The sequence below is a fragment of the Sminthopsis crassicaudata genome, chromosome 1, assembly GCF_048593235.1.
Source record: "Sminthopsis crassicaudata isolate SCR6 chromosome 1, ASM4859323v1, whole genome shotgun sequence".
Lineage (NCBI taxonomy): Eukaryota > Metazoa > Chordata > Mammalia > Dasyuromorphia > Dasyuridae > Sminthopsis > Sminthopsis crassicaudata.
The window spans coordinates 281,931,660-281,949,527 of record NC_133617.1 but is presented as its reverse complement, the minus strand read 5'-3'; the positions used below and the strand labels follow the sequence as shown (position 1 = coordinate 281,949,527).

General features: G+C 31.6%; 1 protein-coding gene across 10 annotated transcripts in view; it reads left to right on the top strand.

Annotated features, from left to right (window-relative positions):
• The window catches only part of STAU2 (staufen double-stranded RNA binding protein 2), a 454,831-nt gene that overhangs the window by 214,972 nt on the left and 221,991 nt on the right, over positions 1–17,868 (top strand). For 9 of the 10 annotated variants that reach the window (XM_074278883.1, XM_074278881.1, XM_074278888.1 and 6 more), the window contains one exon: positions 952–1,012. The exons of the other annotated variant lie outside the window; for it this stretch is intronic. In XM_074278883.1, coding sequence (XP_074134984.1) covers positions 952–1,012 — 61 coding nt within the window. The remainder of the gene's footprint in view (positions 1–951; positions 1,013–17,868) is intronic. 10 annotated transcript variants of the gene reach the window in all.

Genomic DNA, 17,868 nt, shown 5'->3' with positions numbered 1-17,868 from the left:
TTAGTTCAAGAGAAGCTAATAGTTTCTCGCACATGATACATTTTTAATTATTCGAGCATTTTACATATCATCCAAGCTCTTTCATTTTCCTTTTCCCCTTTTCCTTTACTTGTTAATTCTGTTAACAGAAAATATATAGGGAAAAAGAAAGAAAATGAATTATAAAATTTCCCATTTTATTACTTATTATAATTACCAGTAAAATATTAGAAGTAAAAAAGGTTAAAAATAGTTGCTAAAGAGATTTTTAAAATTATATCTAGCTAACAATAACATCAATAATCAAAAACTTATAATAGGAGTAATTAATACTCACATTTCTGGAGTACTGTTATCTCTTGAAACCCTGCACTTCTAAGTATTTTGCAGGATAAAATATATATTTCAGTATATATACATACATATATGTATATATGTGTATGGCAAAATATATGTTTCAGGATATATTTCTTCAGGCTAAGCTACATAGCAATAATCATTAACTTGTGTAGCTCATCTGTTATTATGCAAATTTGAAAAATGTTTCTCAGTAATACTGAAATATTTCTACTATGTACAATGCTAAATAGTATATATTATAGAATGTTAGCTACTGTTATTGTTATTGTTAATCAGAATTTTGGATCAATAATAGCCTTGGCTTTCATGATGATAATCCTTTTCCTTTTGTTAAGCACCTATAATTTGCTAACTTCAATTTAAAAACTGGGAAGATAATACAAGGAAATATACATTTTTGATTAAAGGATAAGTGGTGAAATAATGCAGAGATTTATATGCATTTACTGCAATTGTATCCATCTGTTGACACTGGAGTTTAAAGAAACATAGTTAAAGGACTACATGAGAGATCTTTGTCTTTAGTTAATATGGTTGGTTAGATTTTTTTTAGTTGTGAATAAATTCAAAAAGATGATTTCTCTGCATTAACTTATCCATTTAAAATTCTAGACAGTGGAAAACAAGGGATGGAATAGTCAAAAGATTGGATTTCCTGAAACAACAAGTAATAGTAAGTATTCACTTTTTTTTTTTTTAGGCTTCCTATATTTATATATTGCTTCAATCAATTAAGTTGTTTAGCTAATATTTATTGAATACCTAATTGGCTCAAGATGCTATATTAAATTATTGTGAAGGATTAAAAAATTGTAAATAGCACAACCTCTGTACTCCTGCAAATTCTAGTTCTAATTGAAGGTGACCATTTTCCACTTGTTGTTCCTACTACTGCTATTGTTCTACTAACTAAATTAGACCAGTGATCATGCAGGGAAAAACTAAAACATTGGTCTCTATACTATCTGGGACACTAGCCCTCATGTTCACTTGGGCCCTTGTGTGCCTTTTTTTTTTTTAATTAATTAATTTATTTTTTAATCTTTAAAATTAATTTATCATTATAACAGTTTTTTGACAGTACATATGAATAGGTAATTTTTAACAACATTATCCCTTGTACTCCCTTCTGTTCCGAATTTTCCCCTCCTTCCCTCCACCCCCCCCCCCCAGATGGCAGGCATTCCCATACATATTAAATATGTTATAGTATATCCTAGGTACAATATATATGTGCAGAACCGAATTTTGTTGTTTTTGTTGTTGCAAAGGAAGAATTGGATCCAGAAGGTAAAAATTATCTGGGGAGAAAAACAAAAAATGCTCACAGTTTATACTCATTTCCCAGTGTTCCTTTTCTGAGTGTAACTGATTCTGTCCATCATTGATCAATTGGAATTGGATTAGCTCTTCTCTATGTTGAAGATATCCACTTCCATCAGAATACATCATCATTTAGTATCATTGTTGAAATGTATAATGATCTCCTAGTTCTACTCGTTTCACTCAGCATCAGTTGATGTAAGTCTCTCCAAGCCTCTCTGTATTCCTCCTGTTGGTCATTTCTTACAGAACAATAATATTCCACAACATTCATATACCATAATTTATTCAGCCATTCTCCAATCGATGGGCATCCATTCATTTTCCAGTTTCTATCCACTACAAAAAGGGCCATCATTTTGTGTATACCCTCTTCTTGTTCCCTCTCCCTTGAACTTCTTTATTGGAGAATTGTAATCAAATTACCATTACTGTTGCCTCTGGAAAAGCTATCTTAATAGCTTACTCTCAAGTTCCACTCCCCATATTCTTAGTGATTTCTCTGACTTCCACTCCCTTTGCTGTATACTTGTTTTGGTTTTGGTTTCACATATAGACATAAGATCCTTAAGAGGAATGTTTTCTAAGAAGATTCTCCCTCCTTCCCACCCTTCCTCCCTCCTTCCCTCCTCTCTCTCTCTCTCTCTCTCTCTCTCTCTCTCTCTCTCTCTCTCTCTCTCTCTCTCTCTCTCTCTCTCTCTCTCTCTCTCTCTCTCTCCCTCTCTCTCCCTCCCTGCCTCCCTCCCTCTCTCTCTCTCTCTCTCTCTCTCTCTCTCTCTCTCTCTCTCTCTCTCTCTCTCTCTTTCTCTCTCCCTCTCTCTCTCCCCCCTGATAATCATTAGATTTAGGAGGACAGGTATCAGCTCCCTAAATGTGAATTAAGAAATTCATCCCTATTTAGTGTTATAATTATTTATTCATGTTTACCTTTTTACGTATCTCTTTGCTCCTTTGTTTGAACTTCAGAGTTTCTACATAGCTCTGGTCTTTTCATCAGGAATGCTTAGCAGACTTCTATTTTATTTTCCTCCAGTAATATTATACTCAGTTTTGCTGGTTAAGTCATTCTTTGTATTAAACCCCTATGGTTTGCTTTCTGGAATAGTGTATTCTAAGCTCTTTGCTCTTTTATACTAATGATCTTAACTGTGATTCCATTTTTATGGCATCTTGCAATATTTTTCTTTTTTATTTCAGTACTATGATAAATTAAATAAACAAAATATAAAAATATATAAAATAAATTTCCAATTACAGTAAAGCTACTTTTCAACATTCATTTTTATAAGATTTTGAATTTCAAATTTTTCTTTCTCCCTCACTTTCCTTCTCCTTCCCCTAGAGGGCAGGCAATCTGATGTAGATTATACATTTGTAGTCATGGAAACATATTTCCACATTAGTCATGTTGTGAAAGGAGAAATAGAACAAGAAGGGAAGGCTACACAAAGCAAAAGACAAAAAAAAAAGTAAAAATAATATGTTTTGATCAGCATTTAGACTCCCTAGTTCTTTCTCTGGATTTGGATAGCATTTTCCATCATGAACCTTTTGGAATTGTCTTGGATCATTCTATTATCAAGAAGAGTTGGGTGAATTATAGTTGATTATAACACAATGTTATTATATATGATGTTCTTCTGGTTCTCCTAATTTCACTCAGCATCAATTCAGTCTTTCCAAGTTTTTATGAAATCCACCTACTCATTATTTCATATAGCATAATAGTATTCCATTACATTTAAGTATCACAATTTGTTCAGCTATTCCCCAATTTATGGTATTTGCTCAATTTCCAATTCTTTGCCACCTCAAAAAAAGCTACTATAAATATTTTTTTACATATTGGTCCATTTCCCTTTTCTTTGATTTCTTTGTGATACAACACAAAGATTGATTGCCCTATGAACCCACTTCTAAATTGTTCTCTGGAATGGTTGGATCAATTCACATCTCTATCAACAGTGTATTAGTGTCCAGATTTTCCCACCTCTTTTTTTTATGATATTTATCATTTTCCTTTTCTGTCATGTTAGCAATTAGGTATGAGGTGATACTTTAGAGTTGTTTTAATTTGCATTTCTCTAATAATTACTGATTTAGAGTTTTCATCTGAAAACTTTGATTTTTTATCAATAAGGGAATTACTTGTATTCTTATAAAACTGACTCAGTTCTCTATACATTTAAGAATTGCTGTAAAATTGTTTCCTGTCTTTCTGCTTTCCTTCTATTCTTGGTTACATTGGTTTAGTTTGTGCAACATCTTTTTAATTCAATGTAATCAAAATAACCCATTTTACATTTTATAATGTTCTCTAGCTCTTGTTTGAGCATAAATTCTTCCCTTTTCCATAATCTTAGTGGTAAACTATTCCTTGCTCTCCTAATGTGTTTATGGAATCACCCTTTATGTCTAACTCTGTAAATATAGCATGATAACATGTTAAATATAGCAGATAACATGTTATCTGCAAAGATTAATAGTTTTGTCTCCTTATTGCCTATTCTAATTCCTTCAACCCATTTTGACTTCATTTTGGTATATGGTGTGAGATGTTTGTTTCTGCCAGCTGTTTTTAGTTTCTGCCATTAGTTTCCAGTATTCTCAGCACTTTTTGTCAAATAATGAGTTCTTATCCCAGAAGCTGCAGTCTTTGGGTTTATCAAGCAGTAGATTACTACAGTCATTTACTACTATGTTTTATTTATCTATCTACTCCAGATCCACCATTCTATTTCTTAGCCAGTACCAAATTGCTTTGATGGTTGCTACTTTATAATATAATTGTAGATCTGATGTGGCTAGTCTATCTTCCTTTGTATTTTTTTTCCCCATTAATTCTTTTGATATCCTTGACCTTTTATTCTTCCAAGTGAATTATTATGTTTTTTCTTGCTCTATAACATATTTTTGGTATTTGATTGATATGGTACTTAATAAGTAAATTAGTTAAGGCATAACTATCATTTTTATTATATTAGCCCAACTCACCTATGAGCAATTGATATTTTAAAAATTTTTTAGTTCTGATTTTATTTGTGTGAAGTATTTTGTAATTGTGTTCACATAGTTCCTGGGTATTGTACCTAATATTTAATATTGTCTTTATTTATTTTAAATGGCATTTCTCTATCACTCACTACTGAGCTTTGTTGGTAATATATAGAAATACTGTTGATTTATGTGGGCTTATTTTATATCCTATGACTTTGCTAAAGTTGTTACTTATTTCAAGAAATTTTAAAATTGATTTCCTAGGGTTCTTTAAATATAGCATCATGTTATCTGCAAAGAGTGATAGTTTTGCCTCCTTATTGCTTATTCTAATTCCTTCATTTTTTTTCCTTCTTATCGCTAAAGCTAAAATTTCACATAATAGTAATGACAGTGGGCATTCTTTTTTCACCACTGATCTTATTGGAAAAACTTAGTTTGTCTTCATTGCAGATAATGCTTGATGATAGTTTTAGATGGATACTACCTATTATTTTAAGGAAAGATGTATTTATTCTTATGTTCTTTAGTGTTTTGTTTTGTTTTGTTTTTTAATAAGAATGGGTGCTGTATTTTGTCAAAAGCTTTTCTGCATCCATTGAGATAATCACATAATTTCTATTGGTTTCATTATTGATATGGTTAATTGTACTAATAGTTTTCCTAATAGTGAACCAGCCCTTTGGTCATGGTATATATTACCCGGTGATAAATTGCTATATTTTCTTTGCTAATATTTTATTTAAGACTTTTGCATCTACATTCATTAGGGAATTGGTCTATAATTTTCTTTCTCTGTTTTGATTCTTTCTGCATTAGGTATTGGCACTATATTTGTGATATAAAGGAATTTGGTAGGACCCCTTCTAAGCCTATTTTTCCAAGTAGTATGTGCAGTATGGGAATTAATTGGTCTTTAAAGATTTGTAAATCCATCTGGCCCTGGAGATATTATTTGGGAGTTCATTCATTGATGGCTTATTTAGTCATTTCCTCTTCTGTTAATCTTGGCAATTTATGTTTTTGAGATATTTATCCATTTCACTTAGATTGCCAGATTATTGGTATACAATTTGGCAAAATATCTCCTAATCATTGGCTTAATTTCCTTGTCATTTATGGTGAATTCATCCTTTTCATTTTTGAAATGGGTAATATGGCTTCCTTCTTTGTTTTTTAAATCAAATTGACAAAGATTTATCTATTTTATAGGGTTTTTCTTCATAAAACCAACATCTTAGTTTTATTGATTCATTCAGTGGTTTTTACTTTCAATTTTATTAATCTATTCTTTTAGTTTCAGAATTTCTAATTTGATATTTAATTTAATTTTTTCTAGCTTTTTCAATTGCATGCCTAACTCATTGATTTTCTTTTTATTTTATTCATGTAAGCATTTAGAGATATAAAATTTTCCCTAAGTACTGCTTTGGCTGCATCCCATAAATTTTGGCATGTCGTCTCATTATTATTATTCTCTTTGATGAAATTATTGGTTGGTTGTGTGATTTGTTGTTTGACTTTTTTATTCTTTAGGATTAGATTTAATTTTCAATGAATTTTTAATCCATTTTTCATGACCTTTTATTACATGTAGTTTTTTTTGCAACATGATCCAAAAAGAATGCATTGAATATTTCTGCCTTTCTGCATTTGGTTGTGAGGCTTTTATGTCCTATTATAAGGTCAATTTTTGTATAGGTGCCCATGTACTCCTGAAAAAAGTTATATTCCTTTCTATCCCCAGTCATTTTTTTCCAGAGGTCTGTCATACCTAACTTTTCTAAAATTCTATTCACCTCTTTTCTTTCTTTCTTGTTTCCTTTGTGTTTAGATTTGTCTAGCTCTGAAATCTTTTTCTTTTATTTGGAAGCTTTGGATTCTGGCTATAATGTTCCAGGGAGTTTTCATTTTAGAATTTCTTTCAGAAGGTGACCTATGGATTCTGTTTCCACTTTGCCTACTGGTTCTATGAGTTCTGGGGAATTTTCTTTTAAGATTTCTTGAAATATAATATGAAGACTTTTCTTTTGTTCATGGCTTCAGGTAGTCTAATGATTATTGTTGTTTTTCTTTCTCATTCTGTTTTTTAAATCATGAAATACCTTACATTCTCTTCTATTTTTTTTCTATCGTTTAATTGTTTTAATATTGCTTGTTGTCCCACAAAGTCATTAGCTTCTCTTTGGTCCATTATAATTATTGTTTGTGCAAGGTTTTGAACCTCTTTTGCTGAGCCAAATTAAATTTTTTCTTTAAAATTGCTTTCTTCAATCTTTTTCTTTTTCAAATTTTTTCCTCTAGATTTCTCATTCCATTTATTAAAGATCCCTAACATTTTAAATTCTTTTTAAACTCTTGCTTCATCCCTTTCAGGGATTATACAGTTGAATTCGTATCCTAAGCTATATTTTTACTTAAGGCTTTGCTTGTAGATATTTTAGAGTCACTCTCTTTTTCTGGGTGTGTCTTGAGTGCCCCTCACCATGATAGCTTTTAATGGTGCAATTTTTCTTAAGCTTTTTCTTTCATCCTATTTTCTGACTTTCAACTTGATGTTAGGACTGGATTCTACACATTTACAGAGTAAAAGTCTATGCTGTTCTGCTTACTATACTTTTTTATACTATTCTAGGGTCACAGGAACAGCTAAAGCTGGGGAATTGCAAACTTTTAGTTTTCCCAATCTTTCTCATTCCTCATAAAGGTCTAATATAAGGTTAAATCTGATTAAGTCCTCCTTGCTCAAAGTTCTGCAAGTTCCTGACCTGGGTTTGGGTCTGAGCATCAATAAGCTACTACTGCAAACATGGCATTAATATTGAAGCTTTACAGAAACTATGCATAATGGAAGGAATAGTAATATGATAAGAAGGAAATCATATAACAAATCAATTATTAATATTTAAACTTTAAAATAGAGTACAGAAAACTAATCTTCAAGTTCTTCTAGCTAAGTTTAGATATTTTATATCTTAGCTTACTTATCTGTTTAAGACAAAAAAGTCTAACGTTGGATATAAAATTAGAAATGGTAAGGTAATTTTTATCTGGCCAAAAAACAAAACAAAAATTCAAAACTATTTAATCACTAAAATTTTAGGGATTGCTACCTTCATGATCAGAACAATACATGAAATGTTGAAGCTTAGAGGAAGTTACCTCCTACCTCCGACCCTACCCTACCTCCCTCCCCTTTCCCCATGTTCATTTCATCTTTACCAGTTTTAATGATGAGTTGAAAGAAAGCTGAATGATTCCTATGCTGTTGTACCATAGGGAAGATGGGACTCCAGCTCCAAGAAATCATTACTCAGCTTCCCATATAATTTTCTCCTAAGCAACACTAGAGGCTCTGGGACTAGATTGGTCTTGCTGTAACACAGCAACAATAAAAAGCTGGTCTCTGCGTAAGAATTAACAACTTTGGGAATAAAATCTATTATTTTTCTATAGATTTTTGTAAGTTCAAATCTTAAGGTAACATAAACAAAGCCTACCCTACTTAATCAGTTCCATGAGCTTGAATTTCTGTTATAGGAACTTGTGTCGAGTGAGGGAATGTATACAGTGTTAGTATTTTGAATGTAAAAATGTGCACTTGTGATTAGAGGATTGGTTTCTAGGTATTAAATACTAGCTGAAATGTTGTGAGACTTTGGACAATTTCCTTTGCCTCATTATGATTCAGTTTAGTCATCTTTTTAGAGTTTTCATATTGGAAATCATTAAAAATTTTTCTTTAAAAAACTTTTGTAGAATGATTAGTTATTTTTGTGAAACATAAAAAAGGGGTAAAGTATTATTTTATAATTAACATAATATCATCACAGATTTAAACATAGATTTCTTTCATGAAATATACTGTTCCATCTTTTATTAAAAAGAGAACACTTTAAAGTCTGAATTAATTTGAATAAATAATAAACATTTTAAAGTTTAGATTCATTTGAATAAAAAATAGTTATTTATATAGTAACTTAAGATTTGCAAATAACTTTACACATACCTCATTTTATCCTCACCACATCCCTAGAAGGCAGATGATAAATTATACCCCATTTTATAGATGAGAAAACTAAGTCTGAGTGACTTCCCCAGGGTCACACAGTAAGCATTTGAAGCTGGATTTAAAGTCAGGTCTTTCCTTTCTCCAGATTAAATCCTCTCTCTGTTAGTTGCTATGGAATTATTTTGGAAATAGATTATTTTGGAGATATGTATTTCCTCCTTTCTTCTGGTGTCCCAAGGTAGGGAGGAACAATGACAACTTGTATTCTAGGAACCCGTATTGTTTTTCTTTTCACTATCTTAAAAAGGAAGAATGATGTAGCATTAAAGGACATGATATTTTTAACGTGGCATAGCTAAGATTTGTGTGACACCTGATTAGAAATAGGCAGGAAGTTAATATACACCTGTGTTTGATTTTTTTCAATGGAAGATTTTTTTGGAGATTACAGCCATAGGAGACTGCTAGCAATTACAACTAAAGAATAGTTTAAATGGTTTTGCAAGTGTTAGTGATTACACAGCCTGGCTCCTCTATGTATTTTCCTAGCTTGATTGCCTGCAGATTTAAATTATAGAACTAGGTTTGTTTTGTTTTTTTGAAGATTTTCATGAATGTACCTCCAGTTGAAAAGGTACTGAAATAAACATGCTCTTTCTTCTTCACCCGAAATGTGGATACTTTGGATGTATAAGCCTACACCTTTGTCATAGGCATGTTAAATTGCAAGTGCACATAACTCTGTAATGTGAGATTTGTGTTAAATTTAGCATGGGGAAATTTTATGCTTGGCATGCACATAAAAAGCTAGATTTTACAGATGAATGACTAACAAGTTTAAAAAAAGTTTGTGTGTTTTAAAGATCCACTGATGGCTAATGGAAAACTTTGTAAAACATTCTATTTAGAGACAATTCAGCTGATGCATATCTTATTTTTTAAAAATTTTCATTCCCTGTTTCTTATTAATGAAGGATTTTATTTTAAAACAGGCTCATTGTTTCTTAAAGGTGAACTGTGAAGCTTAATTCAAAATTGGACTAAACTCAAAGGTACTGGTATGTGCTGAATCCACCCACTAAAAGACTGTTCAGAGGCATTTGCCACATAAATATGTTTTTGCTAACCTTTTAAAAAGTTTTATTTAGCCTCTGTGAAATCTGCTGGTTCTTCTAGGTTCATTAGAGATGACCCTAGATAAATAATTCTGGGATGGAATAGAGTTCCTTGTGACTTTCAGTATAATTGTTTATTTGTCTTATTCTTTGTCACTTCTTGTTTGTCTGTTCACTATTTAACCCTAATGGCCTATCCTGAAACTAAAAAAGTGTTCCCATTTCCAACAGGCCCATACTGGCTTTGTTCTCAGTTTTCTTTGGTCTCTATCCTTAATTTTGAACAACTACTGTTGGACTATGAAATCTGTTTTCCTTTATTAGATGATTATTTTTATATGGTCTCTCAGATGTTTTGGTACTATATTTATAGAATTAAAATGATAAAAACAATAACTATTTTTTGCTCAATCTCTTCAGAGTCAATAAGAATATTTGGCCTGATTTCTTCTAGTTGGACAATCTCTTGTTTGTGTTCATCCCAAAATACCAAAGTTTCATTTCTTTGCATTTTTATATAGCACTACATATGGATAGATGTATACACACACACATATATAAATTCATATAAAATGGAGATATAGAATGGATCTGTGATTTCACTGGTATAAGATATTTCCAGATGAAGAAACTCTCTACCATTGCAAGTTAAGCACCTTCTCAGCAATCTGCAGCATGTACATATGTACACACACATATACAGATTCCTTTATTTTCCCCCCACAGGCAGGGAACTAGCTATTACTTAAGAATAAAGAACAGGTGCTGCTTAAAGCAATAATAATATGTGCTCTTCATCCAGGTATCTTGTGATCAAATAGAATTATTCACACCAAAGCCCTCAGCATTGTCAAATAGTTCAACATCAAGAATAGTTGTGGTTTTATCAAACAAAGTGACAGTAAATAAGATGTGCTACCATCTGACTTGAAATGCTCCTTCCTGCATGCTTTGTGATTTCCTATTAGAATGGGAACTTTTTGAAAGCAGGGGCTTTCTTACTTTTCTTTTGACATCCTTAATGCTTAGCTTTGTGCCCTGAACAGTTTTGAGTGCATTTTCATTTATTCATCTGTAGTCATGCAGAAGAGGTCAATTTTCAAATCAAGAACAGATAAGAATTTCTCTGAGATAGAAAACGTTTTCAGTCAGTTTTCTTTATGATAGCCAAAAACAAAACAAAAAACCCTGTTACACAGGTAAGGAGAAAATGATAGCAATGTTGACATATCTAAGGAATAATAGTCTAACTAGAAAGGAATCTTTAAAAATCTTAATTTCCAAAGTACTATAGTAAGAAAATTTTTAAAAATTCTTGTTTAAACAAAAGCAAACTTTTATTTTTACTCAAGGATGCTGGTTAAATGAAGTTCAATTTAAATTTGTTCTTATAATCAGTGATTCATTTGTTCAGAATCTAATCAGTTGTACCCAGGTAGAATATGTTTGTGATGGCATAGATGCCTAATAGAAGTTTGAAAAATTGACCCTTCACCCATTGGAAAACAGTTCAAAATAGCCTTTACACAGTTCATTGCTGGAAAAAGAGTTGAAGGATAGACTACTCCCTTTTGGAGATCCATGGCATTATCAGATCTTCTGGCTTGGCAGCCTATTGGGAGATTCTCTGCTGTCTTAAAGTATAAACCTTTTAATGCCAAGCCTGCTTTTATAGGCTGGAAAAAGCTGAAATTTGCCATGGAGAGAACTGAACGATGAGTCATTATATCCTCAGAAGCTTTGGAAGTTTCTAGGGGGAGGGGGAGGATTTGGGCACATTTTCCCAGGATGATCCAAAAACTTCTTGTAACCTCTTTAAATTAGTTGATTTAACATACAGTTAGACCACCAACTTGGTTCATTGAGCTCTTCAACTACTATAGAAATTCAAAATAATTAAATAGAACAAAATCAACCTAGTGCTGCAAGTAGGAATGTAAAAAGACATTAGCCATTAGGACTACTGTAAAAAAACAAAACAAAACAAAACAAAACAAACAAACAAAAAAAAAAACTACAGGGGAAGAGCTGTGCTATAGAGCTTGTTCTTGTTTTCATGACTTTAAAAGATGAAAGAAAATCAGCTACAGATAGCTCATTCATTCATTTCTGTAATAAGCCAATGAAAAGAAAGTTTCTCATTTGTTTATGTTTAGCCATTTTAAACATCAGTTATTTTTATTAGCTTTGCTCTCTACAGTGTGAGCAGGCATACCTTCTAGTGTCATGTTATTTTTGGGGAAAAATAACTAAATATTTGTAATTCATTAAAATTACTCACAAATACAATGGATTAAATTTTCTTTCATTTGTGGTCTTTAGAAAAGAATTTTATTGATGCCTTTTGTTTTTTATCTTACAATCATTTCTTAAAACACACATACACACACACACACACACACACACACACACACACACACACACACACACACACACCTTCCCCATTCCCAACAAAGAAAAGCAACAACTAGTAATAAACTCCACCTTTTGACAGTGTATCCAGCTTTTTTCCTTACTAGTCAGTCTTTTCTCTTAAGGGAGAGAGGTGTTTTTCATTACAGTTCTTTGGGACAATTACTAGTTTTTTACTCAGTTTGACTTTCTTTTAATAACCTTTTCAGTTACATTTTTCTAGTTATTCTACATCTTGTCCTTCTAGTTCTGCTTATTTTGCTCCTTCTCAGATTATATGTATGTCTCTCTGAAGTTTTCATATTTATCATTTCTTTCATTGTTGTTGTTGATTTGTTTCAGTTGTTTCTTATTCTCCATTGACTCCATTTGGGCTTTTCTTAACAAAGATATGGAAGAGGTTTGCCATTTCTTTCTCCAGCTCATTTTATATATGAGAAACTGAGGCAGAGTTAGGTGACTAGCTCTGGGTCACACAGCTAATAAGTGTCTGATTTGAACTCAACTCCCATAACTCCTGACCTGTTACAATATCTACTCTGCCCCCTAGCTGCCCTGTTATCATTTCTTACCACATGATAATATTCTATTACATTTACATATCACAGTACATTCAACCATTCTCCAGCTGATGTTCATTTTGTTTCTAGTTCTTGCTATCAATAAATAGTGATAATAGGATTATTTTGTTATGGACCAATTCTTTGCTTCTGGCATTCATCTTCTTGGGATACATATCTAGCAGCACTGTCACTGAGACAGAATGTCAAGAAATTAATCCCATGCAATTCCAAAATTATGTTCAAAACAGTTGAAGAAATATACTACCAGTTCTACCAACAATATATAAATGTCTATTTCCTCATATTTTCGCCAACATTTACTGTTTCAAGTTTTTGTGTTCTTTGCCAGTTTACACAAAGTGTGAAAAAATAAAATCTAAAAAACCTAATAGCTGATTTAACTTATTATCATTTTAGTATTTGTGATTTGGAATATGCTTTTAAACATATAACAGAATACAATTTTCAAATCACTTGTATCCTTTGTGTATTTATTGGGAAATGGTGTGACCCTAGACAAATCATTTAATCTAAGATCTCATTTACTCATTTGTAAAATAGGGATAAAAATAGCCTCCTAGAATTGTTGAAGAGATCAAATGAGATTGTTTATGAAATGCTTTATGAAAGTTAAAGCATTGTAGAAATGCAAGGTGGTATTATTGTGAAAGGTGCCTTCTTCTGTTCTCTAATTTTTTGTTGTTTATTTGTTTTATGATATGATCCCTCTTATAGTCAGGTGTTGTACTTGGAGTTTATTGCAGTATGTAGTTTAAGATGCCAATTTAAGCCAAGTATGTGACAATTTTCTTTATTTTCCTAGTAATTGTGGTCAAATAGGGAGTCCCCAGTAATTTATATTCTCAGGTTTTAATTTAATACTGAACTATTGTTTTAGATTGCTTCTGGATTATGGTGTTGTGCATGTGTGTGTATGTATATATACTATTGCATTGACTTACTTTTTATTTTTTAACCACTAACAGATAGTTTTGATTACTGCTTTAAAATATAGTTCATTTAATGCTTCCTTCATTTCTACTTATTTTCATTATTTTCCTTAAGATTCTAGATTGATTATCTTCCAGACAAGTGTTATTATTTTGTATAGTACTATAGAATATCTTTTTGGTAATTCAATTGGTCTAACACTAAATCTGTAAATTTATTCAAATAGTATTGTTGTTTTATTTTACTGGTCCAGCAATGAGCAACTAATCTTTCCAGACACTTACATTTTTTTTTTTATTTCTGTAAAGAATAGTCTGATTTTATTTATGTAAAATAACTTTATAGGAATATCTTGATAAGTTAATGCCCAGATTTTATTTTATATATTGTGTAATTTTTTTTCAACTAGAATTTCTCTTGTTGTTTTTCTTGATTTTTTTGATTAATAAATACTACATAGAAATGCTGATGATAATTTTTTTTGCTCATGATAATTTCCATGAATTAATTTTACATCCTACTACCTTTCCATGGCCTTTATGATTAATCAGTCAATAAGAATTTAGTGAGTATCTCTTATATGTCAGCCTCTAGGTGGTATGTTTGGAAATACAAAGACAAAAGTCATTCCTTTAAAAGAGTTTGCATATTATTCAGAAAGAATACATGTATTATATGAATGTAGAATTCACATATAATCTTAGGTATGTACGTATTATGTACATATGTATGTATGCATGCATATCTATGTGCAAGTAGTTAGGGATCCTAGCAGTTGGAGTATCAACTCATATTGCAAAACAGAAGTGTCAGACATGTTCTGGGAGACTACTGTACTCTCTCCAGTATGGTCTGAACTAGATTAAAATGTAAATGGTAAATATTTAACAAAATAAATTAAAATACAATAAAACATACATAATATTACATATAAAGAGCAATTAAATATATAACCACAGGGATCCTTCTGTACAGTTTAGTGGCCTTTGTTTCTCTTTATATTTGACATCATTGTGCTTGAGTCTGTGAGGCAAATGAGCTGAGAAGGAAGTTCATTCTAGTTCCATTGACTAATTCAAAGGTATTGACATAGGAAATAGTACTCTTTGTGAGAAAAGGAGAAAGAGAAGGCAATTTAATTTACTATAAGTAGAGAAAGAGGAATAATATCTAATAAGTCTGCAAAATTAAGCAACTTTAAGGAGTTTAGAAGCATATGCGAGTAAGGTCTAAGTTAATTGTGTTTTGGAGGAATAATACTCAGTTTCTCTATCTTGAAAGATTAGATATTAAAAAATCTTAAATCATTAATTTAGCAATTCTATTAAAATAAAATATGCATTCTTTGATGTTTGATGTCACACAGAATTTTTTTTTATTCACCACATGCTGTATATTAGTTATTTTAACATTTACAAAACTTGGTAATGTGGAAAAAGTCCAAACTATTGTTCCAGATAGCAGTTAGATATTTGGGTGGATCATGTAAAAACATTGAAATGCCTGAGAAAGCATGTGAAATGTTTGTTTTAAGTATTATTACATCAATGGAAAAGCCATCTGCTATACTTGTTTTTTTCTGAAAACTTTAAGTAACTGTCCTTTTAAAAAAAAAATTATTCTTTTTGCTGTGATGTTATTTCAAGTGTATTATTTTACTTCAAGATGTTCTGCTTTGTGTTAAGATAATTGAATTTTCTTTATCATATAATATACTTCCCTATTGCTATATTTAGTGTTCATAAATTTACCTTTTGCAAACCAATTTGTAAATAGGTTAAATGTCTGTTTTTTAGTTTAAATTTAAGTAGGGAATTTATAGCATTGATTTGTAATATGAAGATTTTATTTTATGATATTCTGTTACTCATCATAAAGTAATTGGATACTTATACAATGCCTCATAACTCAGAGGTATAGGCCTATTTATGCCATTATGTCATTTAACTAAAACTAGGTCAAAGAAAGAATATTAGTAGTCTTTCTTAATCGTTAAGCAAATGTCTTTCTGTCTTTGATTACTTACTAAAATTGAAAAGTAGAAAGTTGGCATATAAATTAGCCTGATACAATAGTATTGTGAAATATTTCTGGAAATGAACTGTTCTTTGTATATTTGGCACAAAGTACAATTCCTGCATAATAGCACTTAGTAAATGCTTATTGTCTTTTGCATTACTTGTTGCTTAATTAATTGTTCTTAGGTCTCTAGACCTATCAGTGGTATTTCTGGATCAAGAGTATGCACAGTTTTATAGCCCATTGGGCATAGTTCCAAATTGTTCTTCAGAATGATTGGATCAGTTCACAACTATACCAATTGAGCATTAGTGTCCCAGTTTTCCCACATCCATTCCACCATCCAACATATTCTTATTTTGTCTCATTAACCATTCTGATAAGTGTGAGGTGATGCTTCAGGGTTGTTTTAATTTGCATTTCTCTAGTCAGTAGTGATTTATTTTCATATGACTATAGGTAGCTTTGATTTCTTCATCTAAAAATTCTCTGTTCATATTCTTTGACTATTTATCAATCAGGGAATGACTTGTGTTTTTATAAATCTGATTCAGTTTTCTATATAGTTGAGAAATGAGGTCTTTAGCAGAGATACTTGTTGCAAAAATTTCCCCTCAGTTTCTTATAATTTTGGTTGCATTGATTTTGTTTGTGTAAAAAAAAAATGAATCTTATATAATCAAAATTATCTATTTTACATTTTATAATGTTTTCTATGCTTTTTTTGTTCTAAATTCTTCCCTTACCCCTAAGTGTGACAGATAAACTCTACTGTGCTCTCTTAATTTTCTTATGGTTTCACCCTTTATGTATAAATCATGTACCTATTGTGACCTTATGTTGGTATATGGTGTGAGATGTTGGTCTATACCTACTTTCTGCCATAGTGTTTTTCAGTTTTTTCAGCAATTTTTGTTAAATAATGAATTTTTATTCCAAAAGCTTGGATCTTTGAGTTTATCATATTAATGGATGCTGTGGGTTTCTTTGAGTGTGTTAGATATAGTAGCTTTAGATATTCTTACCAAAGTTAATCCCATTTTAATCAGTTAATCTATCAATAAGCATTTATAAAGTACCATATTTTATTATTTACCATTTATTATTCCTAGGCATTGTGGTAGGTTCTGAAAATAGAAAGACAGAAACAGTTCTTCCTCAAGGAGCTTATATTCTACTGGAGGAAACAGTGTGTGTAATTGTGTGTAGATACAAGATACATCCAAAGAAGGGGAGACTCCTTTGGTGAGGTAGCCTAAGAAAGGTCTATTAATAGTTAATTTGTGTCTTGAAGGAAGCCAGGGATTCAAAAAGGAAGAAATCAGGAGAAAGTGTTATGGGCCAGAACTCTGAATTTGAAACAAAGGACTCTTACAAGATACTAAGTCAGTGGAATTGAGAGAGACAATAGTTATCTAATTTAGCATGGTTTAGCATGATTGATTTAATCCTACAAGGAGATGTTATGGGCCAGAACTTGGAACTAAGTGGAATTGAGGAGACAATAGTTAAAACTAGTTTATCATTGATTTAAACCTACAACAAATAATGGTTTCCTAATGATATAATGATTGATTTGTACTCAGTGTACAGCATATAAGCGAGAAGCTCTCAGGGCCAGTAAAGACAAGCACATTAGAAGCTCTCGGAGGTTGAGAGAGATTCATTCCCTTGCCCACATTTGTGGTGGCTGGAGGCTGAAGCACTGGAACCAAGGAAAGAGATAGGTCTCTAAGAAAACTAACCGGGCCCCAGGAAAGGAGACAAGACTTTGAAGGAGACAATAAAGGATTTGGACCTTAACCCCTATCTACTCATGTGATGATTACTGAACTGAAACGAAGGCTGCTCCAGAGACCCCAAGAAAACTTCGACAGAGAACATTACATTTAGAGAGATTATTACAAGGAAGGACATTCCAGACATAAAAGGCAGTCAATGGAAAAATGGGAGATAGTAGATGGAATATAGAACATACCAGAAAAGTTGGATCACAGAGTATATAGAGGTTGTAAAGAGTTTTGTTTTTTGGTTTTTTGGTTTGTTTTTTTCCCCCTGAGGCTGGGGTTAAGTGACTTGCCCAAGGTCACACAGCTAGGAAGTGTTAAGTTTCTGAGACCAGATTTGAACTCGGGTC